We start from the raw sequence: 14,575 nt of genomic DNA on the forward strand, positions 1-14,575 counted from the left end.
TACTGCACGTGTTAGTGCCCCCCACTGGGCGACAAATGAACCACTTCACAGTTCTTGTGCAAAAATGATAATCTTCATTCTTCACTGTAGTGGTGGAAGAAAATGTAGAAATAGCAATACAATGTAAAAATAAAACTTCAACAGCTTGTTAGAATAAATGGTAACGTAGAGCGAAACCATTGACCAAATATCAAAGAAGACTTTTAGCTAGGTGTAACTTTGAACAACAAAAGACAGGGATTTTTTTTTCATTGATATCAGTATCACATTTTACACCCACAAATGCCAGTATGCTAAATCGGCAATTCTGCACTGTTGCAGCGGAAAACAGTTTAAAGGACAGTGGACACAAGAGATAGAAAACCAACATTAAATAAATACAAACAATTGAAATGAAATTGCTGTTGTGTCACAGATTATGTAATTATGTACTTGTTTTTTTTTTTTATTTGAATTGTAAATAACTTTGCAATGTAGCACCTGCTGCAAGTCTTCTTCCTTTGTAATACTGGCATTGATATTTATTATTATCTTGTTTTTTCATGGTTCCCTAAAGGTTTCAACGTGATACAAAAATCATAGAAGAAGAAAAATGAAACAATAAAAGAAAACAATAATAATGGTAATAATAAAGACAGAGAAGACCAAGAAAATAATAATAATACTAATAAGAAGAAGAAGAAGAAGAAGAAGAAGAAGAAGAAGACGGTAGTGACGTATTCATTGTGGAAGTACGTCACTGGCTTCGAGCCACAGGCGGCAGCGATGAGAAATTCAAAAATTGCGGGCTAGCGAGCTAGCTGCTAGCATACAGTACGGATTGTTATTTTTTTCTTGTCAGTTTTTACCCCGAAACCATGGCTTCTTATCATCATTTATTGCAACACAGAACATCACGACTAGACTCTCCCGCCAAGGTCTTCGCTAAGCTAAAGGCTAAAGTGCTGTCAGAGCCGGTGTGCGTCAACCAGGGGCTTTTAACCAGCAACGATGGGCTGTGTTACTCTAGAGATGAACACAGATCTGTTCTGAACTCCCCACGGAAGAAACCAGGGAGCGCCTCGATAACCGACATGCTCAAGGAAAACCAGAAGAAGTTTGATTCTCATCACAATGAAGTGCAGGCTTTAACTCTTTCTCCAATTGCGAGTCCTAAAAAACACGGCGGGTATTCAGAAATCAGCCCCTTGGAGGACATGGGACGAGGACGCATGCGAAGAGAGAGGTCCTTCTTGGAGTCTACAGCCATGTCTCACGTTTTGTGCGACAGAGGACAGATCCAAAGAGGACCACCTCAGATCAGGGATGATTTCAAGGTACCTCGTGGGACTCTAATGAATAAACAATCCGATGGAAGGAGGGCGTTTGAAGAGGACCGTGCTCCTCTCAGCACTCCCCTGTATCCTGCCTGTACGTTTTCCCCCATGAAGAAGAGGTTGAGGAAGAGAAAGTGGGAGCAACAGGAAAGCCCTGCTGTCAGCGAACATAGCACTCGCAACAAAACAAAGGATTTGAGTATTGTTGAAGGATATTCTAGCGATTCAACAGAGATGACTCTTGAACCAAGGTTGCCAACAATAAGATCCGCCACAGAAAAACGTGAGCTGTTCACAACTGCTTTTTCTTTCGTTGTGTTGTCTTTTAAGAGTATAAATTGACTGATGCCTCATTATCTTTGTGGTTTTATTGTTTATTTTTACAGGTCATAATGACATTGTAGAAAGATTTCCTCCAATGTCCCCAGCCAAGATTTTTGCATACATGAAGGAGAGGGAAGGCAAAAAAGAGCTGCAGAAAGACCACGTTGTCAACAGAAGAGTCCCTTTTGATGGAGGTGAGTGTCATAATGAATATATATAATTATAGAATGAAAATGTCTGGTTTAAGCTGTGACATTAGTTTTTTCCATATCTTGTTGCACAACATGACTTTGTTTACAGTAAACATGATTTCTCCTCTGTAGGTACTTCCCATCCGTCCAGAGACACTCCCCTGACCACAACTCACATTATGGAGACGGAGGACGTAAGCTCAACAAATTCTCCAGAAAGCGCAGTTCACGCTAACGAGCACGGAGTCGACTCAACTGACAGCCGGTCAGAGACCGTTCTCGGCGAGGATGCCACCATCACTTCTGCGCCGGTGATTTTGCACCAAGACCCTCTCGTGCTCGAGTCTCCTCAGATCTCCATACCGAAGAAGCACGGTGAGGCTGTGTTCAGGCGCAACCAATGTTCCAGACCGGTGAAATTTGCAAAAGTGAGTAGAAACAAAAAATAGAAGATAACCTTCAGATATGGGGGGCCCTGTGTTTTGGATTTGTATATATTTATGCACTCAGCTGCAGTTTGTCTTTCCTTAAACATATATCTCTTGTTCCTTATTGTGGTTACGTTTTCTCCTTTGGCAGGACAATGTGATTTATCTCAGTAAATGGTACCTGAGGTCGAGTTATGATGGCCTGTACGTAAATGGGATCCATGGGTGAGTGTTTTCTGAGATACAACAAAAATTATTAGAATCATCTTTCTGACACATTATGACACAGAATATTTTTAGAACCTCTTTGAGATTGTATGTGATTTAATGTAGGGCAGCAACAAGATATAATTTATTTCAATAATATATCAACTGTTTTCTGAGTAGTCTATTCATCTTTTGGTTTACTACTATAATATAACAGATCTTAAAGTTTTACCAAATATTACTATTCAACAAAAGTTCATATTTATTAGTGTAATTAGGTGAGATGTTTTTACCAAGTTCTCTCATTAATTCACATACAATGGATATGACTTAACTTTAGTAACTTGTGCCAATTGTAATTACTAATGAACGCAGCAAACACGCCTTGACGTATTCTGAGCTAATTTACGTATTAATGTGGCGGATGAGTCGTTGCAGCCCCGATTTCACGTCAACACTGGGATCTTTTTGCTTCCAGAGAAACAAACATACCATGGAAGAGTAACATCGTCGTAGGCAGGGTCTCTAGTTCTGTGCTGAAGACCGTCACCGGCAGGGTTTACATCTTAGTTGGGAAGATGAAGGTTGATCTTGAATCTGGTAAGCCTGCTCAGGAGATCCTCCTCGGAGAACGCTTCACTTTGGCACAAAGAAGTTGCATAACAATAAACCTGCACGTAGACAAACTTAATGGTGTCTGTTTTTTCTCTTCAGGCTTACCAGGCTGGTTTTTGAAAAAGTTTGCTAAAGGCTTTCCTGCGAACTGGAATGAGCTGTATGAGAAGTTTCTGTTGGAGTCAAAAGCGTAAGAATATCGGTTCCGGATTCATGCGCCTGCTGCTTGGGGATGTTGAATTATTTATTTGTGAGTTTATGTTGAATTTTGTTTTGCTGTCGCAGCAAACGGAAGGAACCAGGGAAGAAAGTTAAAGGGAGAAGCGTCTCAGCTAACACGCAGTCACAGACCTCCTCCCTTGAATGTTCTGTGAAGCGCCACAGGACAACCTCCTTGAGGACTCGTAAGTGAAACCCTTAAGCTAATTGCTTCATAATGGTTTAGTAACACATCAATGTGGGACGTTGCTTAGCTTCTGTGTTCGAATCTAGGTCAGCCATTCTCACGTCATTTTTGCTCACGTGTAGTTATTTTCTCCTCTTGTCCAGCCGACTCCTGTCTTTCCAGCACCTTTTTGTCTTGTACAAAGGTGTCTCGAAGTGGCCGGGTGATCAAGCCACCTCTGGAGTATTGGAAAGGAGGGAGAGTCATCCTAGATGGACACATGAATGTAAAGGTCCTTCAATGTTACGAAACCTCCATCATCAACGATGTAAGCACCAAAATCTGAACTGAGGAGATGCGAAGTTGTTTTTACTGCGAACAAACAAGTGACATTTCTGTATCACACAGGAGGTCGCTAAAACTGTGTCGGCGAGGTCGTCGCAGAAACCCGTCCGCGTCCTCGTGCCTCGTAGTGAAGGTAAAAATAATTTTTTTTTTTGTTTTTTAAACACTGCAGAAGGAATTAAGAGCCGCTTGGTAAACTGTTCTCTGTGTTCCCAGCCTTGAAGCAACGCGAGTTAGTCTGCGACAAAGACGTGTCAATACCCCTGAGGAGGGTCAATATTCCGCGACACAAACCTAACAGAGCCACGGTTAATGCTGAGGAGAAGCCGTCTAATTTGTCCAAACCTCCTGAGGAGACACTTTGCAGCCCCGGAGAGCAATCTGGCAGAAGAAGATCCAGCCAAAGGCTTTCTGATAAAGTGGACACTGACACAAAAAAGCAAATTGAACCTGAAAATTCTAAAAGGAAAAGGTCAAAAACCCAAACGCAGGACACCAACAAACCTCCAAAGAGACCCTCACGCCGCAAAAAGACTGTCCCAAACATCACAGAGACTTCTGATAGTGATAAAACGCTGCACAACACATCATCTGATGATACAGGTTCAGTTAAGAAAAAAAAGAAAGCACACAGAGTAAAAAAAGGCAGAAAGATTCATAACAAATCAAAACTAAACCACGAGTCCTCATCCAGCCAGCCATCAGAGTCCCCTGCAGACAGCGAGGAGAGCACCAGAGCCACGAAAAAAAGGGACAAGGCGCAAACAAAACACAAACGGAGTAAATGCATCGAAGCGTCACCACCCAAAATGCCTCCGCCGAAATCGACAAAACCCAAAGGGAAACACAAGAAGACGTTTATTTTGCCAGAGCAAGATGGCGATGAGTGGACCACGGCAGAGCTCAAGAAGCTCAAAGAGTAAGTGCTGCATTCTCATTGGAAATGACAACACGCTCCTGCATCGTGACGTCAAGGTCACAGATGTTTTTATTTATCTGTGCGTCTCTCTTTTCCAGGGCTGTGTCCTACTATCCTAAGCACATGGACGGTTACTGGGCAGAGGTGGCAAGGATGGTAGGAACACGTTCTGCAGAAGAATGCCACAAGCAGCACACGTCACAGGGAGCATCACAGACTCCTGCTGTAAAACCCAAGATGCCCAAAAAGAAAAAGGTGGAACCAGAAGTTCCAGGTAGGGAAAAATGTTGCTGTTGGCAGATTGTGCAACAAGCAGATGGGTTCATTTATGTCTTTGGTTTGTTCATATAATATTGAGAAGAACTAAGATAACTTATTTTGTATATATTTACAGCACCAGAGCTGAGGAGATATGTTCCAAATTGTACGGAAAGTGTTTTATGTTGGTAAATTAGTGTCATAGACTTGACCATGCTATGAATCTATGTGTAGTTACAGATAAACCTGTGATATCAGCCCGGGTGGGAACCTTGAGGAGAAAGCAGCAGGTGCGTGAGTTCCTGGAGGCCATGCCCAAAGAGGATGTCGATGATGTTTTCAGCTCCGCATACATGCGGAATAAGCGGTTTGAGGTTTGTCTCCTTCTGCTTTTGCGAATGTTTTATGAGGCGTTTTGTATTTGTTGTGACACTTAACAAGACATGTCGCCTGACGGTTCCCGTTGATTCTGTCTGGATGTGCAGATGCCCAGCTTGTTGCCAGGCGATGATCACGACCTCCGCGTGTCGGACCAGATCCCCACAACCCCGAGCTCGTCGTATTTCCCTGAAGTGAAGACTCCTCAGTGTCTGCATATCACTCCAGGAATGATGGGCTCACCAGACAGGTGAGTAAGAGTTGGTTTGAAGTGCTAACGTTTGATAGCCAACTGCAGAAAAAATAACTTTTCTTAACTTTAAAGGAACAACGACGATAAGTACGTCTATCAGCTGCAGAAGCGGATGAAGAAAAATCAGTTTAATGTGTGCAAGCGTCCGACAACTTCAAAGGTACTTACTGCTTAAGAGATTTTTTGTTAAAGCTTTTATAGAGATATATTCTTTTTTTTAATAATTTGAACCCCTATCTTTGTGTCCTTCAGAGCTTCACACCCACACCATCAGTTAAACGATCGATGAGAAGATGCGGTAACGCAGGTAGGAATGTGTTGTCACGGTTGTACACCAGTGTAGCACACATTTGTGCAGTGTGTTGGAAATATTGATAATAACATTACATTTCATTCTTCATTTCTCTAGAAAACTCGAGCTTTGTCATTTGGGAGATGTTCTCAGGGAACGAGGAAGCTCCATCTCAGAGCGGAGAGGAAGAGGATTTCTACTTCTCGGATGATGACAACTGACTGGAGGGCCAGAGCTGAAACATCATATTCAAAAAAAAAAAAAAAAAAGTTTTTCACAGTTTAAAAAATCAGCAGAGGAAAGATGTAACTTTCACTTATCACATGTGAACAATAAAAATCAGTTTCAATTTTTTTTATATGTGATGAATATGATTGATTTTTAAACATATCTTTAATAATATGTATAGAAATTAAATACATTTGCTCCGAGGTGGCCTGCTGTATATCAGACATAAAGATACAAATTTAAAATTTAAATAGCTAATTATATAATTTTACTACCCCGTCTAGTACGTTCCTGTAAATATAGTTTTTGTTGAACTCCTCATTCGAAGAGTCTCTTGTAAAGTTTTTTATTTTAAATAAACCCTTCTTCAATCAACTGGTTTATTTTTGCTTAATATACAATAAGAGAGAACGGGGCCAAGGTATTTTCTGGCTATAAAAGCGGATATTTCTTCCAAGTGGTTGTAAATGGTTGGCGTGTAGTTTCCCTTGTTACTAGGAACATCTGTAGGCGTTGCCCACCTGAATCTCACATCTGTTATTTTGTGGTCACATGAGATAAACTGGGAGTAAGAGGCTTTGATTTTAGTTAAGGAGCCACATCCGGCCCAATCTGATCTCAAGTAGGACAGACCAGTTACATAACAGCAGAACAGAAACAGAGTTGAACACTTGCAGCTTATTTAATGAAATGTTTCGACTCATAGGTCTTCTTCAGGGACCAGTAGCATAACAGAATAATAGCCTATAAGTAACAACAACTCCATATTTTTTCCATTTGTTTTAGTGCAAAGAAGAATTAAGTAAATTAGGAGAATGTTTATATTTTATAAATTACCCTTTAAATTAAGGAAAATATGTTTAATTTGCTGTCTGCTGTTTAGTCCTGTGTCTCGGTGTGTTGAGTTCTGTCCACTTCTCTTTCTAAATCTTTATTATTCAATGATTGATCCTTTTATTAGTTATTTGTCAACTCCAAATAGCTCAATTTGTATTTGGTTCATTACATAAAACACTTCCCCATTTTTTTAATAACTTCTTTATTACCAATCAGTTTCATAATTACCTAACTCAAACAGCTCTCGAGCTTGTTCTTATCTTCTGTTCCGCTTCTGTTTTCTGTCTTGATTTCTTTTTTGGGAGGGGGAGCCCTCCTCTTCAAGTCCCTTGAGGGTTTTGGGGGGTTTCCGTTAAAAAAACAAACAACAAAAAAAAACTTCCAAAATACTTCCATTATTGTCGTTGTGCTTCAACGTATCTTAAAAGGCGCCAAATAAATAAACGAAATGAATGAAATAAAACTGATAAATTGGGAACAGAAATTATTTTCATTAAAAATTTGCACTCTTCAATGAAATTTTCGCACTTTCGCAAATTCATGCTGCCGGACCATTTTAGACCTTCTGGCGCGCCGCTTTTGGCCCGCGGGCTGTATGTTTGACACCGGTTTTTCCAGCCCATATTTCCCTTCGGATTCAGAGCAGTTTTATCACTGAAAGCATAACCGTGCTATTTGAAGGACACTAATAATCTCACACTCGCCGTCCTTGCTTCCTTTTTGTTCAGAAAAATCAATGACGCGCTTCACCGTTCGCTTGCGCTGAAAACGCACAAATAAATACAACAATTAACAGGTGATGGAAAAACATGACTCGGCAGTAGGTCAGAGAGCGAAATAATAAAATAAAAAAATAAAAAGACGACACAGATCACGTGAAAAGGCGTCATGTGACTGCAGCGTCTATTATAGCCTGCCGTCCAAACACAGAGCCGAGGACACCATGAACACACTGTGAGTACTGTCTGCAACTTCATAGTTATTTAGTTTCAAAGCGAGACAATAAAGAATTAACTATTTAAGCGTGACCCTTATTTCCACACAGGTTATTATTATTTATTTTTTTTGTACATTTATGATGACCTAGATAGAGACAGCCGCTGCTAACGTAGCCTGTTAAAGTGTTCATGTGTCGTTAAAGCCGCTGTAAATAACACTTTGCTTTTCCGTACTAGAGTTAGTCGGGGGTTATATGCGCATTTGCGCACAAAGAAATGCATGTGCTTTTCATTTAACCTTCGCAGCCAAGTCACATTGGGACTTACAATGAGAGCTACAGTACGTAACCCCCAAATAGCGCCTGTAAAGTTGTTTCGTTTGTACTTCCGGGTTGATTTCGTGTTTAGATTCGCCTTTTCAAACCATATATTTTGTTTTTTCTCTCCGACAGACTGGGCTTCTCCATCCCTTTGTTGTTCAGCTCGTTGGTCTGGTGTGGGTATCTGGAGTATGACCAAGATGTCCTGTGAGTGAACCTGAAGTTTTCTTTGTCATTAAATAATCCATCGCTGTTATATCTCCTGAAACGTTTGTTTTCATTCATTCAATAAATATCTGTAATGAAAGTTGAAGCCCAGGATTGTATGGGTGGATAAGGAGAGCAAGTGATTTACAGCTGTTATCACTGCTGTTGTTGTTGTTTTTTTTTATGCTCCCTTTCTCCATTTAAATCTTTCAGCATGTTGCATGTGGGCCACTGTTTATCCGCAAAGTCCTCTGTTAATTTTGTAAAGCCCTCTGTGAGTTTTGTCATGCCATTTGTTGCTGTTTTGGACTTTCTAAAAAAACGTGCAAAAATCCAGAATAACACCGCTTTCAGTTTAATGATCGGATGTTTCTGAAAAGCTGCATGAAGCTTTGGTGAACTAGTATAGTGCATTATCATGGAAAGTTGTCCCTCTCTCCTCAGGATACCAGAGGACTGGACTCATGTTGGTCGGGTTGATGCTACAGAGGAGCTGGAGCTGACCTTTGCCTTAAAACAGCAGAACATTCACCGGCTAGAAGAAACACTTAGGCTCGTGTCTGACCCCGACTCAGCTCAGTATGGTAAGGCTCCGCTTGATAACTGCTGGCTGCAAGAAGCTGAATAGGATTTCCGTATTGACTTATTTCTACATTTGTCTTTCAGAATGTGCATCTTATCACAGTAGATGAACTAAAATGCTCTGACACAACTCTCTTAAAAAAACAAAAAAAAAAACAATAAGATGTTGCAAAAGCCTTTTTGCATTGCCTAACCCTAACCCTTTGTTTGACCCCCACAGGTAAGCATCTCAGCCTGGAGGAAGTGGCCTCTCTTGTGCGTCCATCTGAGCTGACCCAGAAGGTGGTGCGTCACTGGCTTCAGAGTCATGGGATTACAAACTGCCTGACTATTCGCACTCAGGACTTTTTGCAGTGCACAATGACTGCAGAGTAAGCATATCTTTTTTGGCAACACTGATTCTGCTTACTCCATTCATTTGCTCTTGACACACTTAAAGCACAAAGTTACTTTCTCAGCTTGAGTTCAGTGAAGATGTAAATCTTGTGCTGAGGCAATGCTCATATCTTATGATATAGTTCCTCTTTCTGTGGTTAAAAACTGATTAAAAATCAAATAATGAGCTACAGACTATTAAAATCCTTGAATCCAGGTCAGTGTTCATCTATTCAAACTACCAACATACCCTAAACCCCCACACTGATAATGGTTTTATTTCCTTGGAGTTATAGGATATCAGTTTTACCTAAGTCAGTTTATTTGCTGAAAACGCAGCCACACTGAGGTGAATCTGTTCGTATGTAAATGACGTGGGAGTAGATCTGTAGACATTCATCTTGTTGTTGTTCTTTGTGTATGAAGTGTTGCAGAGACGCTTCTTCCAGGAAGCAGGTTTCACCGTTACATCAGGGACGGCCATTCTTTAGTGAGGTCTTCAGCTCCATATTCCGTTCATGATGATGTTCACCAACACTTGGACTTTGGTGAGCACCATTTCCTCAACTTTAAAATGTCCTGCATCTAGAGTTGCTGTTTGCTTAGGTCAGGATCTCTGTAAACATTACTGGATGTGCGTTTCCACAGTTGGAGGTCTTCATCGTCTCCCGCCCAAAGGGCAGGATCTCAGGAAGAAGGAACAGTCGTCGGAGTCTGGCGTGCACCTCGGAGTCACTCCGTCCATCTTGAGGACTCGCTACAATCTCACAGCAGCTGATGTGGGATCAGCTCGAAACAACAGCCAGGCTGTAGCCCAAGTACGATCCGATCACATCAGTTTGTAATATAACGTTAAATGTTGCTGGTAGACGTAAGCTCCATGGGATCATAACCTGGTGTACATTTTCACTTTAGCTAGCTGTTTTCTCTTCCAGTTCTTGGAGCAGTATTACCACCCTGCCGACTTGGCCGAGTTCATGACCATGTTTGGAGGGAGCTTCCAGCATCTGTCTCAGGTGGATCGAGTCGTGGGCACCCAGGGAGGAGGAAAGGCCGGTCTGGAGGCCAGTCTGGATGTAGAGTACATCATGAGCACAGGGGCAAACATCCCCACATGGGTCTTTACCAATCCAGGTGTGTATGATTGAGAGAGTCTTTGGCCTTGTTTGTATACATGCATCTACCCTTAGACAAGTGCTCACACACGCCCATGCAAACAAACATCTTTGTGTTTTCCTGCAGGTCGTCATGAGTCCCAGGAGCCCTTCCTCCAGTGGATGGTTTTGCTCAGCAACATGTCCAACCTGCCGTGGGTTCACACCATCAGCTATGGAGATGACGAGGACAGCCTTTCGACCGCCTACATGATGCGCATCAACACCGAGTTTATGAAGGCCGGCGTCAGAGGACTTTCTCTGCTCTTTGCTTCTGGTCAGTAAAAGTGGAAGTGTTCCAAGATCATCAAACGGACTTACATTTGTGACGCAAAGAACATTTCCAAGTACCTCATCAGTAAAATATGACTGTCAGAGTCCGAACAAAGCCCTTTTGTGTGTGGGTCAGCTTCAGCCTCTTATCTTTGATAGTTGTGATTGTGTTTTTTTTTTCAGAGTAAAGGTCACCTCTTTGTGACTCATGTAACACATGATCACTGTGACCTTTTGCCTCTGGTTTAGTCAGTGCTCCGTTTACCTAAAAACAATAGGCAGTACTTTTCAAACAGGGTACTGTGGACTGTCATTTCTTTTTAATGGGGTTTAGAGACGACCAAAATTAGACAGCACCGGTCTCCTTGGTTACGCGTCACCTGGCTTGTGACTTTACGCCACTCTTATTGTTAGATATTATCTCACATGTAACAGGAATACACCTTCATTGTTTTAAATGAAGCACCCATGACAGCACGGTTAGCCTTGGAAAAACGTGTTTGCACGACAGCCTTTGTCCTGCAGCTTCTTCCACAGCTTGATTACTTGAAAATATGTCAGTTGTTAGTAAGAAATGCTGCATAACTTGTAGGATGTTTATTTATTTTTTTTAAACTTCCTTAAACCTGTGTCATTACTCAGGTGACAGCGGTGCTGGTTGCAGACACTTGGGAAAATCACAAAACTCCTTCAGGCCCAGTTTTCCTGCCTCAAGGTAAAACACCAACTCCAGGACTGGACCTCTTCAAGCATTAGTTTCATGCATTCGATTAATGACACGTATGTTGAAGTTTGAAATATAAGAAGTGAAAAAAGGTTTGTTCCGTGCTTCTCGTTCCCAGCCCATATGTGACCACGGTAGGAGGAACATCGTTCAAGAATCCATTTAAAGTCACGTATGAAGTCACAGATTACATCAGTGGAGGAGGCTTCAGCAATGTCTTCAAGATGCCGGACTACCAGGTAAAATAATCACCTCGGTGGTCTGCAGACTTTAATTACCCGAGTTGGGGCGATAATTTATGACCCAACTCATTTATTAATGTGTTTATTCCAAACTGTGCCAGCGGACACTGTGTTATTTATGATGTTTTGTTTTTTTTGTTCCCCCAGGCCAGTGCAGTGAACAGGTATCTGAAGACTGTTGCAGCAACTCTCCCTCCTCAGTCGTACTTTAATACCAGCGGCAGAGCCTACCCGGACATGGCTGCACTGTCTGATAATTACTGGGTGGTCACCAACAGGGTGCCGATCCCCTGGGTGTCTGGGACCTCGGTAAGATATACTACCCACAATTTCTCTGTTTTAAACAACGGATTCTGTAATAGAAGACGGAAAACATCCTAGGACGGCCTATGATTTTAAACACAATACTGAATAACTTTTCTAAAAATTGAAGGAAAGGTGAGAAAAGGGCTCCAGTATTTCGAAAAGTCCAAACAGCTATGCTAATAAGCAGCCTTCACAGCTGGTTCAGAAGTCTATAGTCTATATATAACACAGAAGTCAGAGTTGTTAGTTCTGCAAACATTCAGAAGAAAATGTTGGCACAGGCATAGCCACATTTTTTACAATGTTTGAGCATCGGTAGCAGTATGTACTCGTTGCTTACGAGTTGTTCTGAAGGACTTGGTTCAGTTTCTTTGAAGCAGAGTTTATGGGGTAATTATCCTCTGTGTATTACCTGCTACCTGCGTGGGCAGTGCGTCCCCGTTTCAGAGAAACACATTAGAAGAAGCCAAACAATGAGCTCCTGTGGACGGGGTAAGCAGTGAAACATAATTTCAGCCTCATAAAAGTCTGTAAATAAATGTACTGCATGTAGAATGCATGACACCAAATTTGTTATCACTCTCTTCAGACACCGGGCTCAGTTTTGTCGTTTAGGTCCTATTTTTTTTGTTTTATTTTTTTCTAAATAGGTTAGCTTCTTCTGTTGGTGTACTGTCCACTTCAAAGAAACTGAATTATCCCTCTACTCCTTCCGTGCGCCTCATCACATTTATTCTTTATTGTTCCCTTCAGGCGTCAACCCCCGTTGTCGGAGGCATGCTTTCTCTCATCAACGATCAACGTTTGAAGAAGGGCCTTCCTCCCCTGGGCTTCCTCAACCCCCGTCTCTATAATCTCAAAGGACAAGCCTTATTTGACGTAGGTCACGGCGTTGCTGCAGCGAAGTATTCGCTTAATCAGCTCAATTCGAGCTGAAATGTGACCCAGAACTTAAGCACAATATAAATGAGTTTTTTTTCTGTTCACCAATGCTTAACTGTAAATTGCCTTCACGGGTGACCGTGACATAATGTAAACCAGCTGAAAACTTCAGTTCCATCTTGAAGTCTTTGCTTATTTTACCATTGTTAAGCTCCATTGCAACACGTCTCCCTAAATGCCGTGCGTTCTCGTCTCCAGGTGACTGAAGGTTGTCACCTGAGCTGTCTGGATGAGGTGGTGCAAGGGAAGGGCTTCTGTGCTGCGCCATCGTGGGACCCCGTCACAGGCTGGGGGACTCCAAACTACCCGGCGCTGCTGTCTGCCCTCCTGAGTTAATAGCTGCGATTCACTAAAGCTAAGCCACTAGTAGTATCTGCACTGCCAGCAGGTACCATACACACATCCAAACTCTTGACCCGATGCCTGATGCCAAAGGCAGGTCAGTGGTAACGCTATGCTCTAGATTAGCATTCGATTCAGATAAACGCTTCTCAAGGAATATCACTCATCAACACTTGTATCCATTTAAGGATAAATTTATCGCCTCTACCATTTTTAAGGCTTAACACTGTTTAAATATTTTTAGGTCAAGGATAGTGATCGTTGGGGATCACCAACGCTACACTGCAGTGGCCCATTTCTGCTGAATGCTGCATTTTAACTGACCCAGATTTCTCTTGTGAATCAATATGCGGGCAGATGGGCGAGAACAGGAATTTTATGCTTTTTAAATTCATGCCTCTAAGACGCAAAGCAGCGGAGAGTGTGGATGCACCTATCGCTTTGCATTTGCAACGTAACGTGCAAACGTGCTGAAATGCATACTGCAATCACCTCTTGGATGCACACCAGTGTCTTTTTTTTAAGAGCGTTGAACGTCAATCCCCTCTAAATTTAGCACGTTTGGATGGAGATTTGGTTCGTGTTGAGAATGAGGTGGGTAATTTTTTAAGTCTTTATTGCATAACTACTCGGCAGGGATGAACTAGGTGCGTCATTGTTTTATTTGATATTTACATGTAGTTTAAATTCAAACTCATATTTAGAATAAAACAGGAACATTAAAAAGAGGACCTTTCAAATCTTTTACTTTGGTTTGTTGCCGTGTGCTTTGCGGCTGTGAACGAATAAAATGCACTGTAACGTGTGGGTTGAAAATGAATCAGCAGGTCTCACCCACCAGCGCTTTATCTTCTGATTATGTGTATCCCCAAACCAGATGTATTTAATGTGAGCAAACTGCCTGTTTTTGTTTCTTGTGTGTGAACTGATTAAAGCCAGATTTCTACTTTGAAATGGCGACTGATTGTTTTGAATGCGTGTCGTTTTATTAAAAGCAAAACTGCCAAGTGTTTCCTAGTTCCTGCTTCATTCTGTTAAAATTAGTCTGTGAGTAGCGTCTTTGGATTGATGGTTGCAATTTAGAGACATTGCCTTTTTTCAAATACTACAAAAAAGCAAAATTAATCAGCAAGATCAGTCAATAAGTATTACCCGATGCCCTAAAATTACACTGAGATTATGACAAAAGACGTG

General features: G+C 41.7%; 2 protein-coding genes across 2 annotated transcripts; both read left to right on the forward strand.

Annotated features, from left to right (window-relative positions):
• The first annotated feature begins 714 nt into the window (after window positions 1-714).
• mis18bp1 (MIS18 binding protein 1) lies at window positions 715-6,514 on the forward strand. Its single transcript, XM_047610233.1, has 16 exons — window positions 715-1,599; window positions 1,703-1,834; window positions 1,964-2,259; window positions 2,411-2,484; window positions 2,945-3,066; window positions 3,181-3,271; window positions 3,367-3,485; window positions 3,631-3,794; window positions 3,875-3,944; window positions 4,028-4,730; window positions 4,829-5,004; window positions 5,223-5,362; window positions 5,474-5,616; window positions 5,692-5,779; window positions 5,872-5,926; window positions 6,029-6,514. Exons 1-16 carry the CDS (start codon window positions 858-860, stop codon window positions 6,130-6,132), a joined length of 3,219 nt encoding a protein of 1,072 aa, XP_047466189.1. The 5' UTR covers window positions 715-857; the 3' UTR covers window positions 6,133-6,514.
• A 1,263-nt stretch (window positions 6,515-7,777) lies between these two features.
• tpp1 (tripeptidyl peptidase I) lies at window positions 7,778-14,391 on the forward strand. Its single transcript, XM_047610805.1, has 13 exons — window positions 7,778-7,930; window positions 8,367-8,441; window positions 8,886-9,025; window positions 9,244-9,394; window positions 9,825-9,946; window positions 10,047-10,216; window positions 10,334-10,532; window positions 10,641-10,829; window positions 11,468-11,540; window positions 11,668-11,788; window positions 11,939-12,100; window positions 12,851-12,976; window positions 13,238-14,391. Exons 1-13 carry the CDS (start codon window positions 7,920-7,922, stop codon window positions 13,373-13,375), a joined length of 1,677 nt encoding a protein of 558 aa, XP_047466761.1. The 5' UTR covers window positions 7,778-7,919; the 3' UTR covers window positions 13,376-14,391.
• Window positions 14,392-14,575: the final 184 nt, after the last annotated feature.

Source organism: Mugil cephalus, chromosome 17 (assembly GCF_022458985.1).
Source record: "Mugil cephalus isolate CIBA_MC_2020 chromosome 17, CIBA_Mcephalus_1.1, whole genome shotgun sequence".
Lineage (NCBI taxonomy): Eukaryota > Metazoa > Chordata > Actinopteri > Mugiliformes > Mugilidae > Mugil > Mugil cephalus.